Source organism: Prunus avium, chromosome 2 (assembly GCF_965620075.1).
Source record: "Prunus avium chromosome 2, drPruAviu1.hap1.1, whole genome shotgun sequence".
Taxonomy (NCBI): domain Eukaryota; kingdom Viridiplantae; phylum Streptophyta; class Magnoliopsida; order Rosales; family Rosaceae; genus Prunus; species Prunus avium.
Window position 1 is genome coordinate 27,627,981 of NC_142285.1, and position 17,540 is coordinate 27,645,520.

At 36.2% G+C, this 17,540-nt stretch overlaps 2 protein-coding genes and 1 pseudogene across 5 annotated transcripts; 2 read left to right on the forward strand and 1 right to left on the reverse strand.

The window, feature by feature from the left end:
- Nucleotides 1-1,237: 1,237 nt before the first annotated feature.
- On the forward strand, nt 1,238-8,759 carry LOC110754813 (uncharacterized). 3 transcript variants are annotated; one of them, XM_088249701.1, is made up of 10 exons: nt 1,238-1,618; nt 1,754-1,809; nt 2,261-2,335; nt 2,655-2,749; nt 2,857-2,979; nt 3,071-3,166; nt 7,448-7,535; nt 7,714-7,798; nt 7,937-8,036; nt 8,316-8,759. In XM_088249701.1, the coding sequence occupies exons 5-10, from the start codon at nt 2,869-2,871 to the stop codon at nt 8,397-8,399; spliced, it is 564 nt and encodes a 187-aa protein (XP_088105827.1). In that variant the 5' UTR covers nt 1,238-1,618; nt 1,754-1,809; nt 2,261-2,335; nt 2,655-2,749; nt 2,857-2,868; the 3' UTR covers nt 8,400-8,759. The 3 variants fall into 3 exon arrangements, with proteins under 3 accessions (XP_088105827.1, XP_088105828.1, XP_088105829.1); XM_088249702.1 differs by having other exon boundaries at nt 2,860-2,979; XM_088249703.1 differs by having other exon boundaries at nt 1,298-1,649.
- A 303-nt stretch (nt 8,760-9,062) lies between these two features.
- Nucleotides 9,063-13,022, reverse strand: LOC110771056 (LEAF RUST 10 DISEASE-RESISTANCE LOCUS RECEPTOR-LIKE PROTEIN KINASE-like 2.4). The gene is made up of 3 exons (XM_088249697.1): nt 11,892-13,022; nt 10,735-10,890; nt 9,063-10,266 (listed from the first exon to the last, which is right to left on the reverse strand). The coding sequence occupies exons 1-3, from the start codon at nt 12,733-12,735 to the stop codon at nt 9,122-9,124; spliced, it is 2,145 nt and encodes a 714-aa protein (XP_088105823.1). The 5' UTR covers nt 12,736-13,022; the 3' UTR covers nt 9,063-9,121.
- Nucleotides 13,023-13,194: 172 nt separating this feature from the next.
- Nucleotides 13,195-15,649, forward strand: LOC110771047 (rust resistance kinase Lr10-like; annotated as a pseudogene). Its single transcript, XR_015834145.1, has 3 exons — nt 13,195-14,102; nt 14,233-14,268; nt 14,358-15,649. The product of XR_015834145.1 is annotated as a rust resistance kinase Lr10-like (transcript).
- The last annotated feature ends 1,891 nt before the right edge of the window (nt 15,650-17,540 follow it).

Consider the following 17,540-nt stretch of genomic DNA (forward strand, 5'->3'; position numbering starts at 1 on the left):
GGGTTAAATACATAATATAAAATATGCCCATCAATGATGCACTGTAATATTAAATAACATATGGTGTTGAATATCGTAGTATATGCTAAGTGTTTGAATTTGAATTTCTAAACAAATATCAATCCAGATTTCATAGATTTTGGAGATTTCCCAGAGAGTTTCCTGAGAGATTTCAAGCAAATTATAGAATAGTACGGATGTACCACGTCAGCATGTGATACTCCCATTCAAATATTGCCATGTGTCCATTTTGAAATAGAAATTAAACTTTTTTTACAGCTGGATTTATTTCTTAATTTTTATCTTATGAAATAAAATTAGAAAATTGAAAAACTTAAGAAAAAGAGAATTCCCAACAACAACCCCCCACCCCCCGCGCCGAACCCAACACCTCTAATCCCAAAAACATGCCATGACCGCCACCCATCTCCACACTACCTGCCATGACTGTCACCCATCTCCCTTCCTCTTCCTCTTCCTCTTCCTCTTCCTTTTTCCCTTTGCTTTTCCTTCTCAACCCTTATAGTAATTGTAGGTAATGGAGTTTAAAGAGAGGTAGAGAAAACTAGTATTGATGATTATGATGATGATGATGATGATGATGATGATGAAATGGAATAGTGGAAGGGTTGGTGTTTGTGTTAATGGTTGGGAAATGTTAGAGTGAATGCAAAACAGAGAGACCCTTTGAGAGAATTGTTGTATTGTATTGATTGAAGTAATTGTTACCAAGGAGTTACAGTATTGGATCTGGGTTTGGAAATAGTATGATGATGGCAAAGGTTGTCATGATCAATTTCAGAGAAAGGGGAATTAAGGAAGATGAGGGTTTGGACGCTGGTGGCAATGGTGAAGAGGAAAAGAGACGGGGAGGAAGAGGAAGAGAGAGGGATGGCATCCATGGAACGCAGTGGGGTTTTAGGGGAGGGGCGGCGGTTGGGAATATTTTTTCTTTTCTTTTTCTGTTCTTCAAGAGTTTTAAATTTTATTTCATAATATAAGTCCAGCTGTAAATAAATATTTAATTTCTGTTTTGAAATAGACACATGGCAATATTTGAATGGGAGTATCACATGCTGACGTGGTATATCCGTACTATTCTATAATTTCTCCGTGCGGAGAGGTTAGTTGTGAATAATGTCTCAAATATATAGATAATTTTGCCAACCAATCCACAAAAAGCAACTAAATATATCAAATTTTTATATATGAATATTTTAATCATCCGCGAATAGACTGTTCTGCCAACCAATCCGTTTTCTTTTCCTTGGCATTGTGCAAGAACAAAGACCTTGAGGGGTCAAAAGTCCTCAGCAGCGTTTTCTTTTGGTTCCCGCCTCTTTCTTTCTTCTTCGTTGTTCCTCTCAGTCACTCTTTCTCTCCCGCCTCTGCCTCTCTCACTCTCTCAGACTCTCTCCAGATTTCACACGAATCACGATCTCTCAATCACTCTCTCTCTCTCACCCGCTCTCTCTAAGTCACTCAGTCTCTCTCTCAACCGCTCTCGCTCGCCTCTGCCTCTCTCAGTCTCTGGTCTCTGCCTCTGTCCGTTCTTCCTCTCAGTCACTCTCTCAGCCACTATCGCTCTCTCTCACCCGCTCTCTCTTAGTCATCAAAGGTCTCCCTCTCTCGATTTTTGTTGGTTTGAGGTATTAATATTTTGAAACCCTAATTCAAAATTTAGGGATTTTTGTTGATTTCTGTTAATTCTATTTATATATTCTGACTTTGTATATATATTTTTTCTGGACAGAATTGATTTGAAGGCAAAGTTTTTCCAGATTGGCTTGCTGGTTGTGTTTATTTCTGGTATGGAATTGTTGCTGTTTTATTTGCTATTTTTGCTGTATTTTTGTTATTTTTGGAAAGAATTGCATCATTCAATAACGTGATTTGGCAGATATTGAGTAATAATTTAATTTGTATGATTGGTTGCTGTTTCGGTTGCTATATTTATTTTTGTTTGCTGTTTGAATAAGAGCTGCATTACCATTGAAAATTGTTGCTGTTTTATTTGTTATTTTTGGTATGGAATTCATCATTAGCATGTTTGGTATGATTTATTTTTTCTATTTGTGATACCACCACGTTGCATGATCTACTGAGACTTTCTATGCCAATGCTTGTTGATTGTCACCATTCTATTAGTTCTCACTTGTTGATTGTTATTGTGGAAACCCTAATTCAAAAATTTAGGGATTTGACTCTGTTGTATTTTTACTATTTATTTGTCTGACTCTGTTTATTTCTGGTAATTTAGGGAATCAAAAATTCTGGCTGGAATTGATTTTGAAGGCTAAGGAAAGGATTGGCTTGCTGGCTGTGTTTATTTCTGGTAATTTTTCTATATTTTTTGTTGCTTTTTTTATTTGTTATTTTCAGTTGCTGTTTTATTTTGTATTTTTGGTTGCTGTTTCATTTTTTTATTTTTGGTTGCTGTTTGTTTTATTTGTAGTTTACAGAAAACCGTCTGAAAATTAATTTGTTTCAATGTTAATGCTTATTGTTTCATTTTTTGGTTGCTGTTTCAATTAATTTGTTTTTTATATGTTAATGCTTATTGTTTTTTTGTTATTGAAGCATGCAATATTTGTATTTTGGTTGCTGCTGTATTTTGGCTTATTGTTTTTGTTTTATATGTTAACGCTAACCAGAGAGCAGGACATCGAACATAGAGAGCAAGTGCACCTCCGTCCACGGCACAGAAGAGAGAGAGAGAGAGAGTTGCTATTGTTGGAAACTAAGGCTGGTAATTTTTTTCAATTATGCTTGAATTTGTTGATATTTAACATTGCATTCTTTGCCCAAAATCTGCGACTTTAATCTGAGCATGCTTGATTTTGGAATATAATTTAGAAGACAACCCAAATGTTCTACCTCAGCCGAATTGAGCACACTCTGCGGCTGCCTCCTCATCTGCTTAGCCTTCATCTAGAAGATGCAGTTAGGGGAGAGCTTGAGAAGCTTTTCTTAGATAAGGTTTGTGGCCTGATACATATTTTGAATTTTGCCCTTTGTTTCTTATTCACAATGTTTTTACTTTGATTCACTAGGATGTTGTTCCTTGTAGGTTATCGCCAACTTGGGACTTTGCATTTCTGTGCATGCTATACAATCCATTAAAGATGGCTTTATCTTACCTAATGATGGTCATCCAACTTTTAGGGTATATATTTGTTTACCTTACTCTTCTCAATTTTATGACTATAAAGTGCTTTGGGTAAATTATGTTTTGTTCAAATTTAGGTTGTTTTAGTTCGTATAAGTGGAATCAGCTTGCTTGCTTCAATTCGTTTTATTTTTCTTATTCATATTATTTCCAATTTTCAATTGTAAGATACCTCAATTTATTTCCGGTTAAACTGTGCGGTGTATGAGAACTGCCAATCTAAATACCTGGTATCGTTGATACAGATTATTAGGCCTTTAGCTTAATATGCAATAGACAGTGATCTTCTCTATATCCAAATTTTGTTTGTTGATTGGTGATAATGGTGTGCTTAAGTAGGCTTGTTTTGGTCAGGTAATTTCGCTTGTTTGTGGATTTCTTTTGTTGGTTTTTTGTTTTTGGTTTTCGAATAAAATTGGGAAACTTTGGTGTTTTAGCTGATGGGTGGTAAAGATTTAATGGTTTCGGAGAGGGTGTTGGGTCGCAGTAGGGGTTAATGATTGGTTTAGTTTTCTAATAAGAACTATAATCGTGCTTTTAGGTATGTAGTGGAATAAATTTTGTTGGAGCTGCTTTGGATTATAATAAAGTTGTGGATTTCCATTTGTAACATGTTTCACTCAAATAGTTTTGAGGGAGAATGGTGTTAAGCTCATAATTTCATACATATACATGCCCAATTTACTTACTTCTTTTGCTTAGTTTCTTATAATTTTGAGTTATTTGCCTCCCTTTGTGTGTTTTGTAGGCCAAAAGAGCAAGAGAGCATAATTCATGCAATTCATGAATGTTAAGGCCTAATTTGGATGAAGAGAAGAAGAGCTTAAAGACAAACTCATTTTGGCTACAGCCCCCTGCCAGTCCAGTTCCGTAGGTCATATTGCAAGCTTTGTTTCAGCAACCTACATAGCTCGGATGAGGCAACATTCTTCATCAAAGTTGTTCCAATGGGTGTGTACTATAACATATCCAAAATTCAGTCCCATTGGATAAATCTGGAGTCCTTCACCTAGCAAACACAGAACCATGCTCAGGATGGATTTTGTCAGCGAGCAAACTGAGTTAGCAATTTGTTTCGGCCTTAACTTCCTCCTCCGAGCTTGGATTGGGCCAATACTTGTGTGGTTGGATCATACACATTCTGAACTTCACAATGGACATCTTAAAGTCTTCATTTGATTCAGCCTAGCCCAAGTTGTAAGCCCTTGAAGTTGCTGGTCATGCTGACCTCAGGATGAGCTGGTTGGAAGCTTGGTCATGGTGAGCTAGGCATGAGCTATTGTAGCTGGTTGGAAGCTTGGTCATGGTGACATGAAGATGAGCTAGGGCTGCTGGTGGGATTTATTGCTGAAGTGCATCAACCAATTCAGATTTTATAATGCAAGTGTTGTATGCATTAGTGAAGTGCATCAACCAATTCATCTTTTATAATGCAAGTGTTGTATGCATTAGCCATATTGAATTCAGATTTATCACTCCCCTCTCCCTATAAATACCACATCCATTCCACATTCAAGACACAACAAATCCTGAGATTCACAACCCCCACAATTCACTCCAACCATCCTCAAACACTCTCACAATCCCAAACACTCCAACAATCACCAAAACAACTCCAGCAAACTTCTCTTTCATTTCCCTACGAATTTCATCTTCCTTAGCCATCACCACTCACTCAAACTCATCCCAAATCACCTCTATATCCTTCATACATCTTTCTAGAAGTGGGGAAGCTCTTGGAGAAGCATTAGAAGTGGAGAAGCACTTGGAGAAGCCTTGGACACCACAAGAACTTCAGAAAAAGGGTTTTTCTACTCTTATTGCATTCATTATGTTTTCTCATTTCTGTTCAAGTCTCTTTTCCATTATGAGTAGCTAAATCCATAACTAGGGCTTCGATGTAACCTAACATGAATATTCTGGGTTTATAAGTTTGGAGTTTCAAGTTTGATTCATGATTCATGTTCTTATTCATTATGCTTATAAGTTAACATGCTTGTTTGAATGATTGATCACCATTAGAACTTGTTTGTTAACTATCTTGGTTTGAATTAAGAGTATACACCATGCTTTAATTCGAATTGAACTATGAATAGGAAGAGTATGTATGGACATTCGACAACAGGGATTAGATACATACTTGGTTGTTTAAAATGTTCTTCTATGCTTAATGGGTTCCTAATGCTTAATTTTAGGTTAGACAACAAATGATCAAATTAGGGAATTAGGAACACAAGGTTAGGACCAAACACCATGGCCTAATCATACTTTAGCTAGAATCAATCTTTGAATCTGAATTAGACTTGTTACTTGAATCTTTATAACCCAGAATTGAATTGTTATGGTGAATCGAATGCCCTAGTCTCCAAACCTGTGTTTTAACTTTCAAAACCACCCTTTGTTACTTTTGTTTACTTGCTTTCCGTTGCAATTTCAGTTTGTTCATTTCTTTCTATAATCACAAGCATTCTCACTTCAAAGTTCATTTTAATCTTGCTGCATTTGTTTTCAAACTCACTCTTGCTTTAAATTCTGTTTTAGATTTAACTTCCTAACTTCTTGAATTTGGTAATCTAAAGTACATAACTAATTTGAACTTCTCAGTCTTCGTGGGTACGACCTCGTACTTGTCTTGCTATACTACTAATTGCCCCGTACAATTGCGAGTTAACATATTATTAACAAATTGTATGGCTTTTAGAGCATACTTGTTTAGTTTTCAATGCATTGGCATTAAGTGTCAGTCTGTAAGAGCATCCACAATCATGCTCTCTATTTTTTAGTTAAAATTTAGCTAAAAACACTATAAAACTATTTTAGTTCTCTATAAAATTTCAAACTCCAACCATACTCTCTAATTTAAAGAGTCATAAATGCTTTTAATAAATTTTAATTCAATTTTTGGATAAAGTATAGATACAAAAGCAACAACAAAAAATAGTTGGCATTAAATAAATGGTTAAAATACTATTAAAGTAATTGAGCATTAAATTATAAGGAGCCACTAGGAGTCCTTTCTCTCTTCTCAGATTTAGGAGCTCCTAGAGATCTCTCTATTTTAGGAGGTGGATAGGAAGTATGGTTGGAGTTGTATTTTTCCAATTGCTCTCAAAAATTTGTGTAAGGAGGTGGTTTAGGGAGCCCATTGTGGATTTTCTAACTTATAATTATTAAATTTGGTGATTGCATCTATTTTGATGATTCGTCTTCCATTGTGGTCTAGTTGTTTTGTACAGGTCTTGATTGAAAGATTGGCATTTTTTACTTTATCTCTTATCAGGATTTGATTGGTTTTAATCAATTTTTTCATATTTGATAAAATACTTCTCTGTAAGGAATGCTTTGAACTACTGGATTTTGATTTTTTGACTGACTTTGAGTTATGTGATTATTTGTTGTATGAAAACACAAACGAGTTTTGTTTGGTTGTTTGAGTCAGAGTTTTCGACTTAAAATGATTTCGAAACGAGGAAGCATATCATTGTTCTTCGTGCACTGGCTGCAGAAGATTGATATCTCTTATGTGTAATTAGAATTCATCACTTAAATTCTTTACTTCTTAGTCAGTGCCTGCCTGCTAGCTAGCCATTTATTACTTGTTAAATTGATTACTTAATGTCTGATTGTTAGCTTAAATGGGAGCTGCAGATTAGCGGAGAATTTATTTCCTGGATCCTACATAAATTAATGTACATAAATTAATGTACTCTACCTTCATTTGATATGATAATATGTAATATACAATGATCTTCTTCTCTATATCCTAATTTTGTTTGTTTTGTTTTTCTGAAACATGGAATCAGAGCAACAAGCTCTTGAGATCTAACCCCACTGCTACCCTTACCCTAGAAAAAAGGAACAAAGAAAGAAATGGACAGCTTCTTCTCTCTTTCCCATTACTATGACATAGGTTCCTTTAAATCTTTTCACTTGGATTTCTTCTCGGTTCTCAGCTTGATTTACTTCATTCCCTGTGGGTGACAAAACTGACAACTAGGGCGTGTCTTCTTCTCTATGAAATTGAAGTGCCTAATTACCTTGAGAGTGAGTATCACTGGTATAAGCTGAGTATTTGTTTTTTACACTTAAATGGGTAACTGTTAGGCATTTAGACTAATTAAGATTTTCAGCCTAAATTAATGTCTGATTTGCAGAGATGATTACCAGAGAAATTAATGTCAGAATACTCCCTTCATTTGAGTATGCACTATGCAATGTTCTTCTTCTTCCTTTCTAAAGTTTCTTGTTTTATTTTTCCCCTTTTTCAACAATTGGCAGGTGGAGTTCACACTGATTATGTTTCGTCCATTTGTGGGGGAGATAATTGTTGCAAAACTTAAAGAATCTACTGCAAATGGTTTACGTCGTATGTATTCTACTGAGATGAACTGAGTGTAGCTTAATTCTACGTCTCATTTAGTTTTTCCTTCTTAGTTTCTCTTTGGTGCAAGCAATTCTCACTCTATGCTTTGATGGACTCCTCTTTGATAAGGAAGCATATCTATGTCTTACCCTTAGTCTGATTTTGAATCTTTAAATGGCAGTGTCCCTTGAATTTTTCGATGATATTTATGTACCTGTTCATCTTTTGCCTGTTCCATCCCATTCGGTGCCTGACCCAGGAAAGAGGTGACCATCCCTTCCATGTCTGGTTGATATAAGTACAAATAGAGCGTTATATTTATAATCCTGCATGAATTCTTGTATATTGATATATTTTTAAACACCCTTTAATTTGTAGTTTATAATATTTGCTGAGGATTACAGGGATAGAGTCGTGTGGATATGGAAGTTTCCTGATTCAGATGAAGAACTTGTTATTGATGGGATAGACGACTCAAAACCATTTGCCCCTATGGTGGTTACAGTAAGTTTATGCTTTAAATCTTATCATACGACTGGTGGTTGCATCTAGCTGTAGCATCACTTGATCACTAGTTCTCTAAAATTCTCCAAAGGCAATGAACTATTGCAAAAATGCTGCTTTGTGAAACTTCGTTCCCTTTAAAATCTGTGCTAATTCCTTTATGTAGAGTAACACCAATTCTTTTGTTACATCTTTGTTCAAATTAAATGAGGGTTCTCTTTTGGCAAGTAGATTTCTAATGAATTCTGTGAACCTCCAATTAAGTTTCCTATTTTGCAGGGATCAATTGATTTTGATGGTTTGGGCCCTGTTTCGTGGTGGGTGGATGCAGAAGATAAGGATGAAGAACCTGAAGATCCTTAAGCTGACAGACCTTCAGCAAAGGAGATCTACTTCTATCATGTTTCTCATGAATGTGTTTGAAGGCATGAATACAGTTTGATTTGAGCTTGTAACTTTTTCATTTTAGATTATATATAAACTATTGTAGTTCAAATTAGCTTGATGGGAAGGTGGACAAACTTTAGTGGTGTAGGGGGTAAGACAATATTTGTATGATTCCATTGTGAATCAGCTTAGCTTGAGCCTTGGGGGTTAGTGGTTTTGACCTGCTGCCCCATTTGCAATATTCTTAGGGAAACTGCTACTTGCACATATCTAAATGTAATTCTAGCTTCAAAGTGTTTTCTTAGTGTAGAATAAATGGACTTGTTTTTTTATTTATTCTTTTTGTAATTAAATGAATGTATTAACAAAAAGGAGGGCAAATCCTACCAATAGAAGACAATCCCAAGCTAACAATACAACAAACCCTAATAGCAATTAGCTCATAGAGATCTTCCAATCTGCAACAAGATAGGAGTTAGCAAGTGAGGTTTTAAACGCTAGAGAGCACAGCCTACCTAATAGAATTCTGCAATTACTGAAAATCATACAATTTGAGTGTTGCAGCAAAGGGGCAAGAAGCGTTTCTGAAAATCCTGCAATTTATTTCCTTCCAAATGTAGTAAACAAAGGTAGCAAACAGAAGTCTAATTGTGCTTATTCATTACATAATCTCCCTTGCACATCAAGATTGCTATATATTACATTGTTTGATTCGCATCAGCAATCAAAACGATTTCTGTAGAATTTGTAACTGTTGATGCACTTGTGGTACTTGAATTGTCCCCAAGAACCACTTCTGGCATTTGTTGTGGATACAAGAAAGGCTTTGGAGGCATTTCAAGGCTCTCAATTTCTCCTTCAAGCATCTCAACTGCTTTATTCATAGGAGGACGGTCACTAGGCTTCATTTGTATGCACCACAATGCCACAATGATCATCTTCTTTATGATTTTCTCTTCCTCCTCTGTGGCATCTTCAATTTTTATGTCCTTTCCATCATTCAATTGGTCAAAAACCCATGTTGGAAAGTATATTTGGCTTGACTTCTCTATGGTTGCATTTAAATTCTTTCTTCTGCCAGCCATTTCCATCAACAGCATTCCGAAACTATAGACATCAGCTTTGTATGAAATACCCCCAATGTTTTTATAGAATAACTCTGGTGCTATGTATCCGATAGTTCCTCTTGCTGCCGTCAAAGATACAATGCTATTATCGAGTGGGCATAGCCTTGCTAATCCAAAATCAGACACCTTGGGAAGAAAATTCTCGTCAAGAAGAATGTTATGAGGTTTGATGTCAAAGTGCAGAATTTGCATTTCACATCCTCTGTGCAGATATTCAATACCACGAGCCACTCCAAGTGCGATTTCAAACATTTTCTCACAATTCAAAGAGATACCTCCTTGTTGAGAAAATAAGTATTTATCAAGAGATCCATTAGGCATGAAGTCATATACGAGAGCACGCTTTGAACCCTCAACACAAAAGCCAATGAGTTGCACCACGTTAACATGGTGAATCCTTCCAATAGTAGCAACTTCATTGATGAAGTCTTGCCCATTAGCTTTGGACTTACCCAACATCTTGATGGCTACAAGGCGACCGCTACGAAGCTTTGCCTTGTATACAGAGCCATAGCCTCCTTCACCCAATTTTTCCTTGAAACCTTTGGCCATCTTTTTTATGTTTGAGTAAGAGTACCTTATTGGCATGAGCTTATTGTTCTGCAAAAAGTCTTCTATATTGTCATGCATTGACAAGTGCCTCCTTTTCCATTTGTATATTATTAATGCAGTTGCACAGGGAAAGCCAAACACATACATGACTGTGTGCAATATTCCTGCGCAGTTCACAAAAAGTGGACTCAATAGAGACATTAATTGATTGCTACAATACTATTTTCCTTAGTACAACATTTTTCATTAATCAAGGGCCTTTTCTTCTGGTAACCTTTTCGTGTTTAGTTTCTAGTTGTTACTTTTTTAGCAAAGATGGAGAAACAAATATATGGGAGAAATATTGGAGAAAGAAGAGATGGGGAATGGAAAAATGAAGGAGAATGTAAGAAACAAAAACTTGAAAAGAAAAGGTATTTGAAACTGCTTTTAATTAGTTTTCTTTTTGTGCAACATTTCATTCCATTTTCTCCCTCTCCTCCTTTCTCTCTCATTTTGTCTCTCTATCTCTTTAACTTAAAAACCAAATATTGAAAAGATAAAAAAAAAACAAAATGCTTTTATTCTTCAGTTATCAATAGCTAAAACTGAAAAATGCTACACAGTAACTGATTTCAAGTAGTTCACATTACCTAGGTAAGAGATTACACAGGTTAATGGAAGCCACTCAAGGGACATATCCCTGTTGCACCTGTTGGTGAGCGCAAAGACATACAAATAGTATACTGACGTGAAAAACTTGGCTACTATAAATGGTATAGAGCGTAAGATCACCTTGTACAAATGTTCTGCATTGCAAAAGAAAATAAGATTCATATTTTCATACATAAGTATATATTAGAAATGTGTCATAGTCTCCTTTTGACTACCAAATTATTTGTAGTGAAAACACCATAAACTAGCCTCCCGTACTTAGTTGATACATAAGTATCTCTAACATAATATATCTATAGTAGATGGCTGTAATATATGAATGTGTACACAGATGGAAGCAAAAGCCTACATGTCCTTTCCACACATGAGAACAGCGTGAAATGTTATTTGACAACAAAATCTTGTCAATGTGTAAAGTTTCATATCCATCACATTCTTATCTTTCTCACGGGATTAACCGAGGATAGAGAGCATGCTCTGATACCATGTTAATGTGAAATAATTCGGTCATGATTCTGTGTCTATATAAAAGGGCAAAGCTCGATATACAAGATGAAACTAAGAATGGTAACCTATAAAAGTCAAAAATACCATCAAGGGAGAAATTGACAACTAAGGAAATTAACCAAATATGAAGAATTAAAGTTAAATGGGTGGGTTCTACCGTTACTTGGTTCGAGGAACCTCCAGATTTTATTAGTGATCTCTTATTTGAGGAATGTAACATGTAATTTTTCTACGGGCATGATCTTAGAGGGACATGGGGTACTCTATCAGTGGTTAGGTTCCTGCCCCCGCTTTGCGGTTGAGCTGGTAAGACTACTCAGCTAGTCATACGACCAAGCCTGTATGTGTAGATAAACTCGCCTAATCCCCAACGACATGGTCCGATTTTTTGGTACTGTTACTTATTCCCTCTATCAATCAATAATGCTATCACTCTTTTCTCAACAACAAAAAAAAAAAAAAAAAAAAAAACAGTAGTCAAATGAATAAATAAGGCTTGGTGGGTGGTGAAGAAGATATTTAACAGCGCTGCATATTATTGACATCATCTGGAGGAGAGAGAACAAATATGTTGACTCTAGCTAGCATTATTGAATAAGTGAAATCATTAACAGATGCACTTTAGTACCTTTCGTTGAAGGGCAGTTCTCCTTATCCACGTTGTCGAGCGTGCAGTTCTCCTTATCCCTTCTACATAAGTTACATGCACCGTTAAACCATGAGAGCTCAAAGCCATGCGCAATTTCATTATATATAGCTTCACAGGACAAGTACTGGTGCAGGTCATCTACAGATGTTGAAGGTGACGCCACAACCATTTGTGTTATTTTGCAGGACTCCCCCAAATCGAATGAACTTATGTTGCCAATCATGACATAAGAAAACATTCTTAAAGCACTGGACAAAGAAGAATTGGCAGAATTGTTGATGCATGGAGCTGTATCAACAAGGCGAGGAGAATGCATTGGATTTGCACAGCTGATAAAAATTATAGACACTTCACGTATCGCTAGACTATACAGTCGGAGTTCTAGAATATCTTTGTCGCTATTATAAAAAATAGATGAAAAAGGATCCCCATGAGCACTAAGGTTGTAGGAGGTTAAAGAGTAAAGTGGGTTGGAGAAGTAGTTGTCTTTCTTCTGAACACCAGCATCCACAACTCGGATTGTCCAGTCACTGTAATTGATCGCCTTTACGTAATACTTTCCCGAATACAAGCATATTACTGTAACATTTTCCTCACAATATAGCTCAAAAGTGTTGTTGCCACAGTTTTGAAGGTCTCCATTTAAATAGAATGGAGAACTTATGTTAATATTGCCACAAAAAAGGGCACTATCTTCCAGGGTGGATGTTTGGAAACAGAAGGAAGGAGGAAGAAGGAGAAGGAGAAGGGCTATGTGTGCAGCAAATAGGAGACTTCCTCTAGACATAGTGAGAGAGAATATTAGGAGGAAGGGAAGAGGCATTCAATCCAATAGGAATTTGTCGAAATTAAGGAAGAGGGCATATTAATTAGACAACTTAGATGCCTATGGCAAATAAGAAAGGAGTGACTTCAGAAATGGCCATTTGAAGGCAAGTTCACACTCACAAATACAAGATAGAATAAAGGAGAGGCAAATAAGAATAGTGTCTCTAGAACAACGCTCTTGTGCAGCAGGAAATGAAGAAGAAAACAACTGGAATTTTATTTATTCTCCCACAGCAGCGGCTCCTTTTCTTCTCTGCTCTCTGCCTCACTTCTCTTCTTTTCTCTCGGTTTGCCTTGCTCTAGTTCTCTTAAACAGCTCAACAATAAAACTCTGCGTTTCTCCGAAGGACAAAAGCCACATGCACATAATGAAAGTGCTGCCAATCAACTTTGCTTTCCCACTTTGTCTGCCAATCAACTTTGCTTTCCCACTTTTTCTGCCAATCAACTTTGCTTTCCCACTTCGTCAATGCTGCAGGGATTACACTTCCCATTGTCGGCTACTATGCTGGAGACTCATCCATCATAAAACCAATCATGCTATATATCTGAGTAGACGATATTAATGCTTAAATCTTATCCATATATCTGTCGTATACAATCAATTAATAACTTAGCAAGAGACCGGAATGCTGCAATCCATTTTTTTTGTTAGAATAATGCTTCTGATCAATTTCTTATGCTGGTTGCTCATAGTAGTAGATGTCGATGCAGTCCATGGCGGAGTAGGCCTTGAAATTTGCAGAGAAGCAAGATGTAAACCGGACGGCCCCGCCATCCGATTCCCATTTCGACTTAAAGGTAAGCAGTCAATCCATTGCGGTTACCATGGCTTTGATCTGTCATGCACTAACGACAACCAGACTCTGCTCGAGATGCCATCTTCATCTAACAAGCTCTTCGTTGAAAAGATTAAGTACACATCTCAGGAGATTGAAATATCTTACCCATTAGGAAATATTTTTTACTTCAGTTTATCTTCTTCTCCCTTACAATTTGTGCCTGGACACAATAACTATAATTATACCCTATTTAGTTGTTCATATCCTAGGGAAAGGGATGCATACACAAGCTTTTGTATGATGCAATTGAGCCCTTCCGACCTTGACAATCCTGAAAACGGTATATATGCTGTCAACACTCAATGTTCTGTTGATAGACTGCCCCTAGAGTCTTGTACCAAGCTGCATGACTATACATCAAGTCCAGACATATCATCCTTTCCAATGAAGTTGCATTGGTCCAAACCATCATGTCGACATTGCAAAGAGATGGGCAAGGCATGTAGATCAAAGATTAGTGAATATAGTCTTGCAGATGTTAATAAGACTGCAGAAAGCGAATGTTTACATTTCCCTGAAGGTATCATTTAACTAAACTTGGCTTTGTTGCAGTACTTTGCAAGCAAATATTATTTATTTTCAGTCAGGACTCAAAATTTTATCGATTTCATAGCAAAAGTACTTATTAGCTTAAGTAACAACTTTTACAGGTAGTAGCCGTAGAGGGACACGCATAAAGATATCAGGTGAGTTGTCCATAAATTAAAATACTTGTGTTGATGTATAAATCTGAATCAAATATAATTAGGTTAATTTTTGTCATCTCTATCTGCAGTTTGCACAGTTTCTGTGGCTCTTATCGCAGTGGGGGCTCTCGTCATCTACCATGCCTATAGCTCCAACAAAACAGAGAAAACAAATCAGTTGAGAATTGAAAGATTTTTGGAAGATTACATAGCTCAGAAGCCAAGCAGATATTCCTATGCTGATATTAAGAGGATAACAAATCAATTCAAGGACAAGTTGGGGCAAGGGGCCTATGGAACAGTTTTTAAAGGGAAGCTTTCCTCTGAATTGCTTGTTGCTGTGAAAATCCTCAACAATTCAAATGAAAATAATGGAGAAGATTTTACAAATGAAATGGGAACAATGGGTCGCGTGCACCATGTCAATGTGGTTCGCTTGGTTGGCTTTTGTGCTGATGGGTTTATATGAGCTCTTGTGTATGAATTCTTACCAAATGGCTCATTACAAAACTTTTTATCATCAGCAGATAATAAAAATTCTTTCCTTGGTTGGGATAAGTTGCAAGATATTGCTTTAGGTATTGCCAAAGGAATTGAGTATCTTCACCAAGGGTGTGACCACCGAATCCTCCATTTCGACATCAAACCCCACAACATTTTGCTAGACCAGAATTTCACTCCGAAAGTTTCCGATTTTGGTCTAGCCAAGTTATGCGCAAGGGATCAAAGCGCAATATCCATGACAACCGTCAGGGGGACCATGGGCTACATTGCACCCGAAGTGTTCTCTAGGAACTTCGGTAGCGTGTCCTACAAGTCAGATGTCTATAGTTTCGGGATGATGTTGCTGGAAATGGTTGGTGGCAGAAAAAACTTTAAGGTCATGGAGGACTCCACCAGCCAAGTCTACTTCCCGGAATGGATTTATAACCTTTTAGAACAAGGGGACGACCTAAGGATCCATATTGAGGATGAAGGAGATGCTGAAATTGCAAAGAAACTTGCCATCGTGGGTCTATGGTGCGTCCAATGGCACCCAATAGATCGTCCTCCAATGAAAGTTGTAGTTCAAATGTTAGAAAGAGAAGGTGACAATCTAACCATACCACCCAATCCTTTCTGCTCTACTTCGAATTGAGTGAATACAACCATACTGTCTGCAAGGCATCTGGACATTTGCGTACCTCAAGAGTTCTACCAGTTACCATGATTTGATATGAGATCATGCACTGTAATATTAAATAACATATGGTGTTGAATATCGTAGTATATGCTAAGTGTTTGGGTTTGAATTTGTCATGAGCCAAATTGTAATATGTGTTAAGTGTTTGAGTTTGAATTTCTAAACAAATATCAATCCAGATTTCATAGATTTTTGATATTTCCCAGAGAGTTTCCTTAGAGATTTCAAGCCTTATTTAGGCCGCACAGATTCTAGATTACATTGTAGATCGTTTTGCAATCATTTCCCCACGTTAGTAAGATTTCCAGTTGATGTATCATTTCCAGTTAAGTTTTGCTGCAATCATTCGGTTAGAGAAGGACATTCCTCAACCATAATTCATTCAAGGACTTTACATTTTCCATAACAATGTCACTATTTGCTCTATATTAGTGAGTCGAGCTGGTTTTCTAAACTATTTTCAGTTCATCTTGTTATTTTCAAATGTAATGGCTTTTAATTCAGTTCCATCGATGCTTTATTCATCGAAGGCAGGACGACGAATTTATATTGAGTCAGTTCCCCACTCAGTTCACAATTCTCAACATACCCATTTCCAACAAGTTTTGCTTCATAATTGGTAGTTGAAATTCGAAGAAAAAGACTACTTTAAATCAATATTTTCAAAAGGTGACTTACGGTCTTGTAATGAAAAGTCGAGGAACGCTTTTTGTTTAAAGAAAGACAAAAAGAAAGAAACCATCATATCATTCGATCCATTTTTACAAAGTAGATTAAATATTATTGAATATTAAATAAGTAGAAAGAAGACCAAGACCTGGATCTGCACTCAACATATATTTAACGTTTTTTTCTTCCCAACTTCTTCTTTTTCTACATTCACACTTGACCAGCATGTGCTCTCTGATTGACATAAGTCAACAACAACGTGCTGCTTAAATTAGACTAGACCACATTATCTTTAGACTCGTTTTCAATCAGTGATGAATATCACCCAATTTTTCAAAAGAATTTAGATGAAAATTTAATAAAATATAAGTCGTATTTAATAAAACAGTCCCGCTCACTTAAGGACCTAAAAATAAGGTTATGTGAGGTCCTATTTAATAAAGGCTATTAGATTACCAGCCAGTTTGGAATTGTTGTTACTTTTTAAAAAAGTTGCTACTGTTGTACTTTGAAAATAATTAGTTGTAAAGTAAAACAGCTCCATGTTTGGTAAAACCGTTTGATAAATTTTAATATAAAACTGTATAATTGTGAATAATGACTCAAATGTATAGATAGAAAGTGCCTGTTTGGTATTGCTTATTTGGGGTGATAAGTAATTTTTTAAAATTTTGGGAAGCCCAACCCGTTTGGTAAACTATGAGAAAATCACTTATTTTAAAAATTGTTGTGAGAGAAAGCTATTAGGGAAAGCAACTAATAAGGTGCTTTTATTTTCTGATTATGCAGAAATCAGTTTCGAAGAGGCGTTGGGTTTAATGATTATGCGGCAATCATTTTTTGATTATATGGAAATCCGTACCAACAACACTTTTAACAAAAAGTTTACCAAACGCCAAACTGATTTCTCTCACAGCAAATCTGACAGAGATTATTTTCACAGCACAACAATGACAAACTAGCCCTAAATATATCAATTTTTTATATATGAATATTTTAATCATCAACGAATAGACTGTTTTGCCCACCAATCCTTTTTCTTTTTCTTGGCATTTATCCAGAACAACACCAAATATCTTATAATATTATAAATAAATAATCAATACTCTCTGAATATATTAATACTATCTGACAAAAATTAATCAATACAGTTCCACGTTCCAAACCAACCCTTTCATTGTCAACAATAAAACTCTAATTATTGTTTCTTACCCACCCCTTACCCACCCGTGTAGACCAAAGCTAAAAGCCATATGCACATAATGCTGCCAATCAACTTTGCTTTCCCACTTTGTCAATGCTGCAGGGATTACACGTCCCATTGTCGGATACCATGCTGGAGACTAATCTGTCGTACTCATCAAATGTAATGAATGATTTTTGTTTGTCAAAGTTAGAAAGGCAAAAGGGCATTTACTTC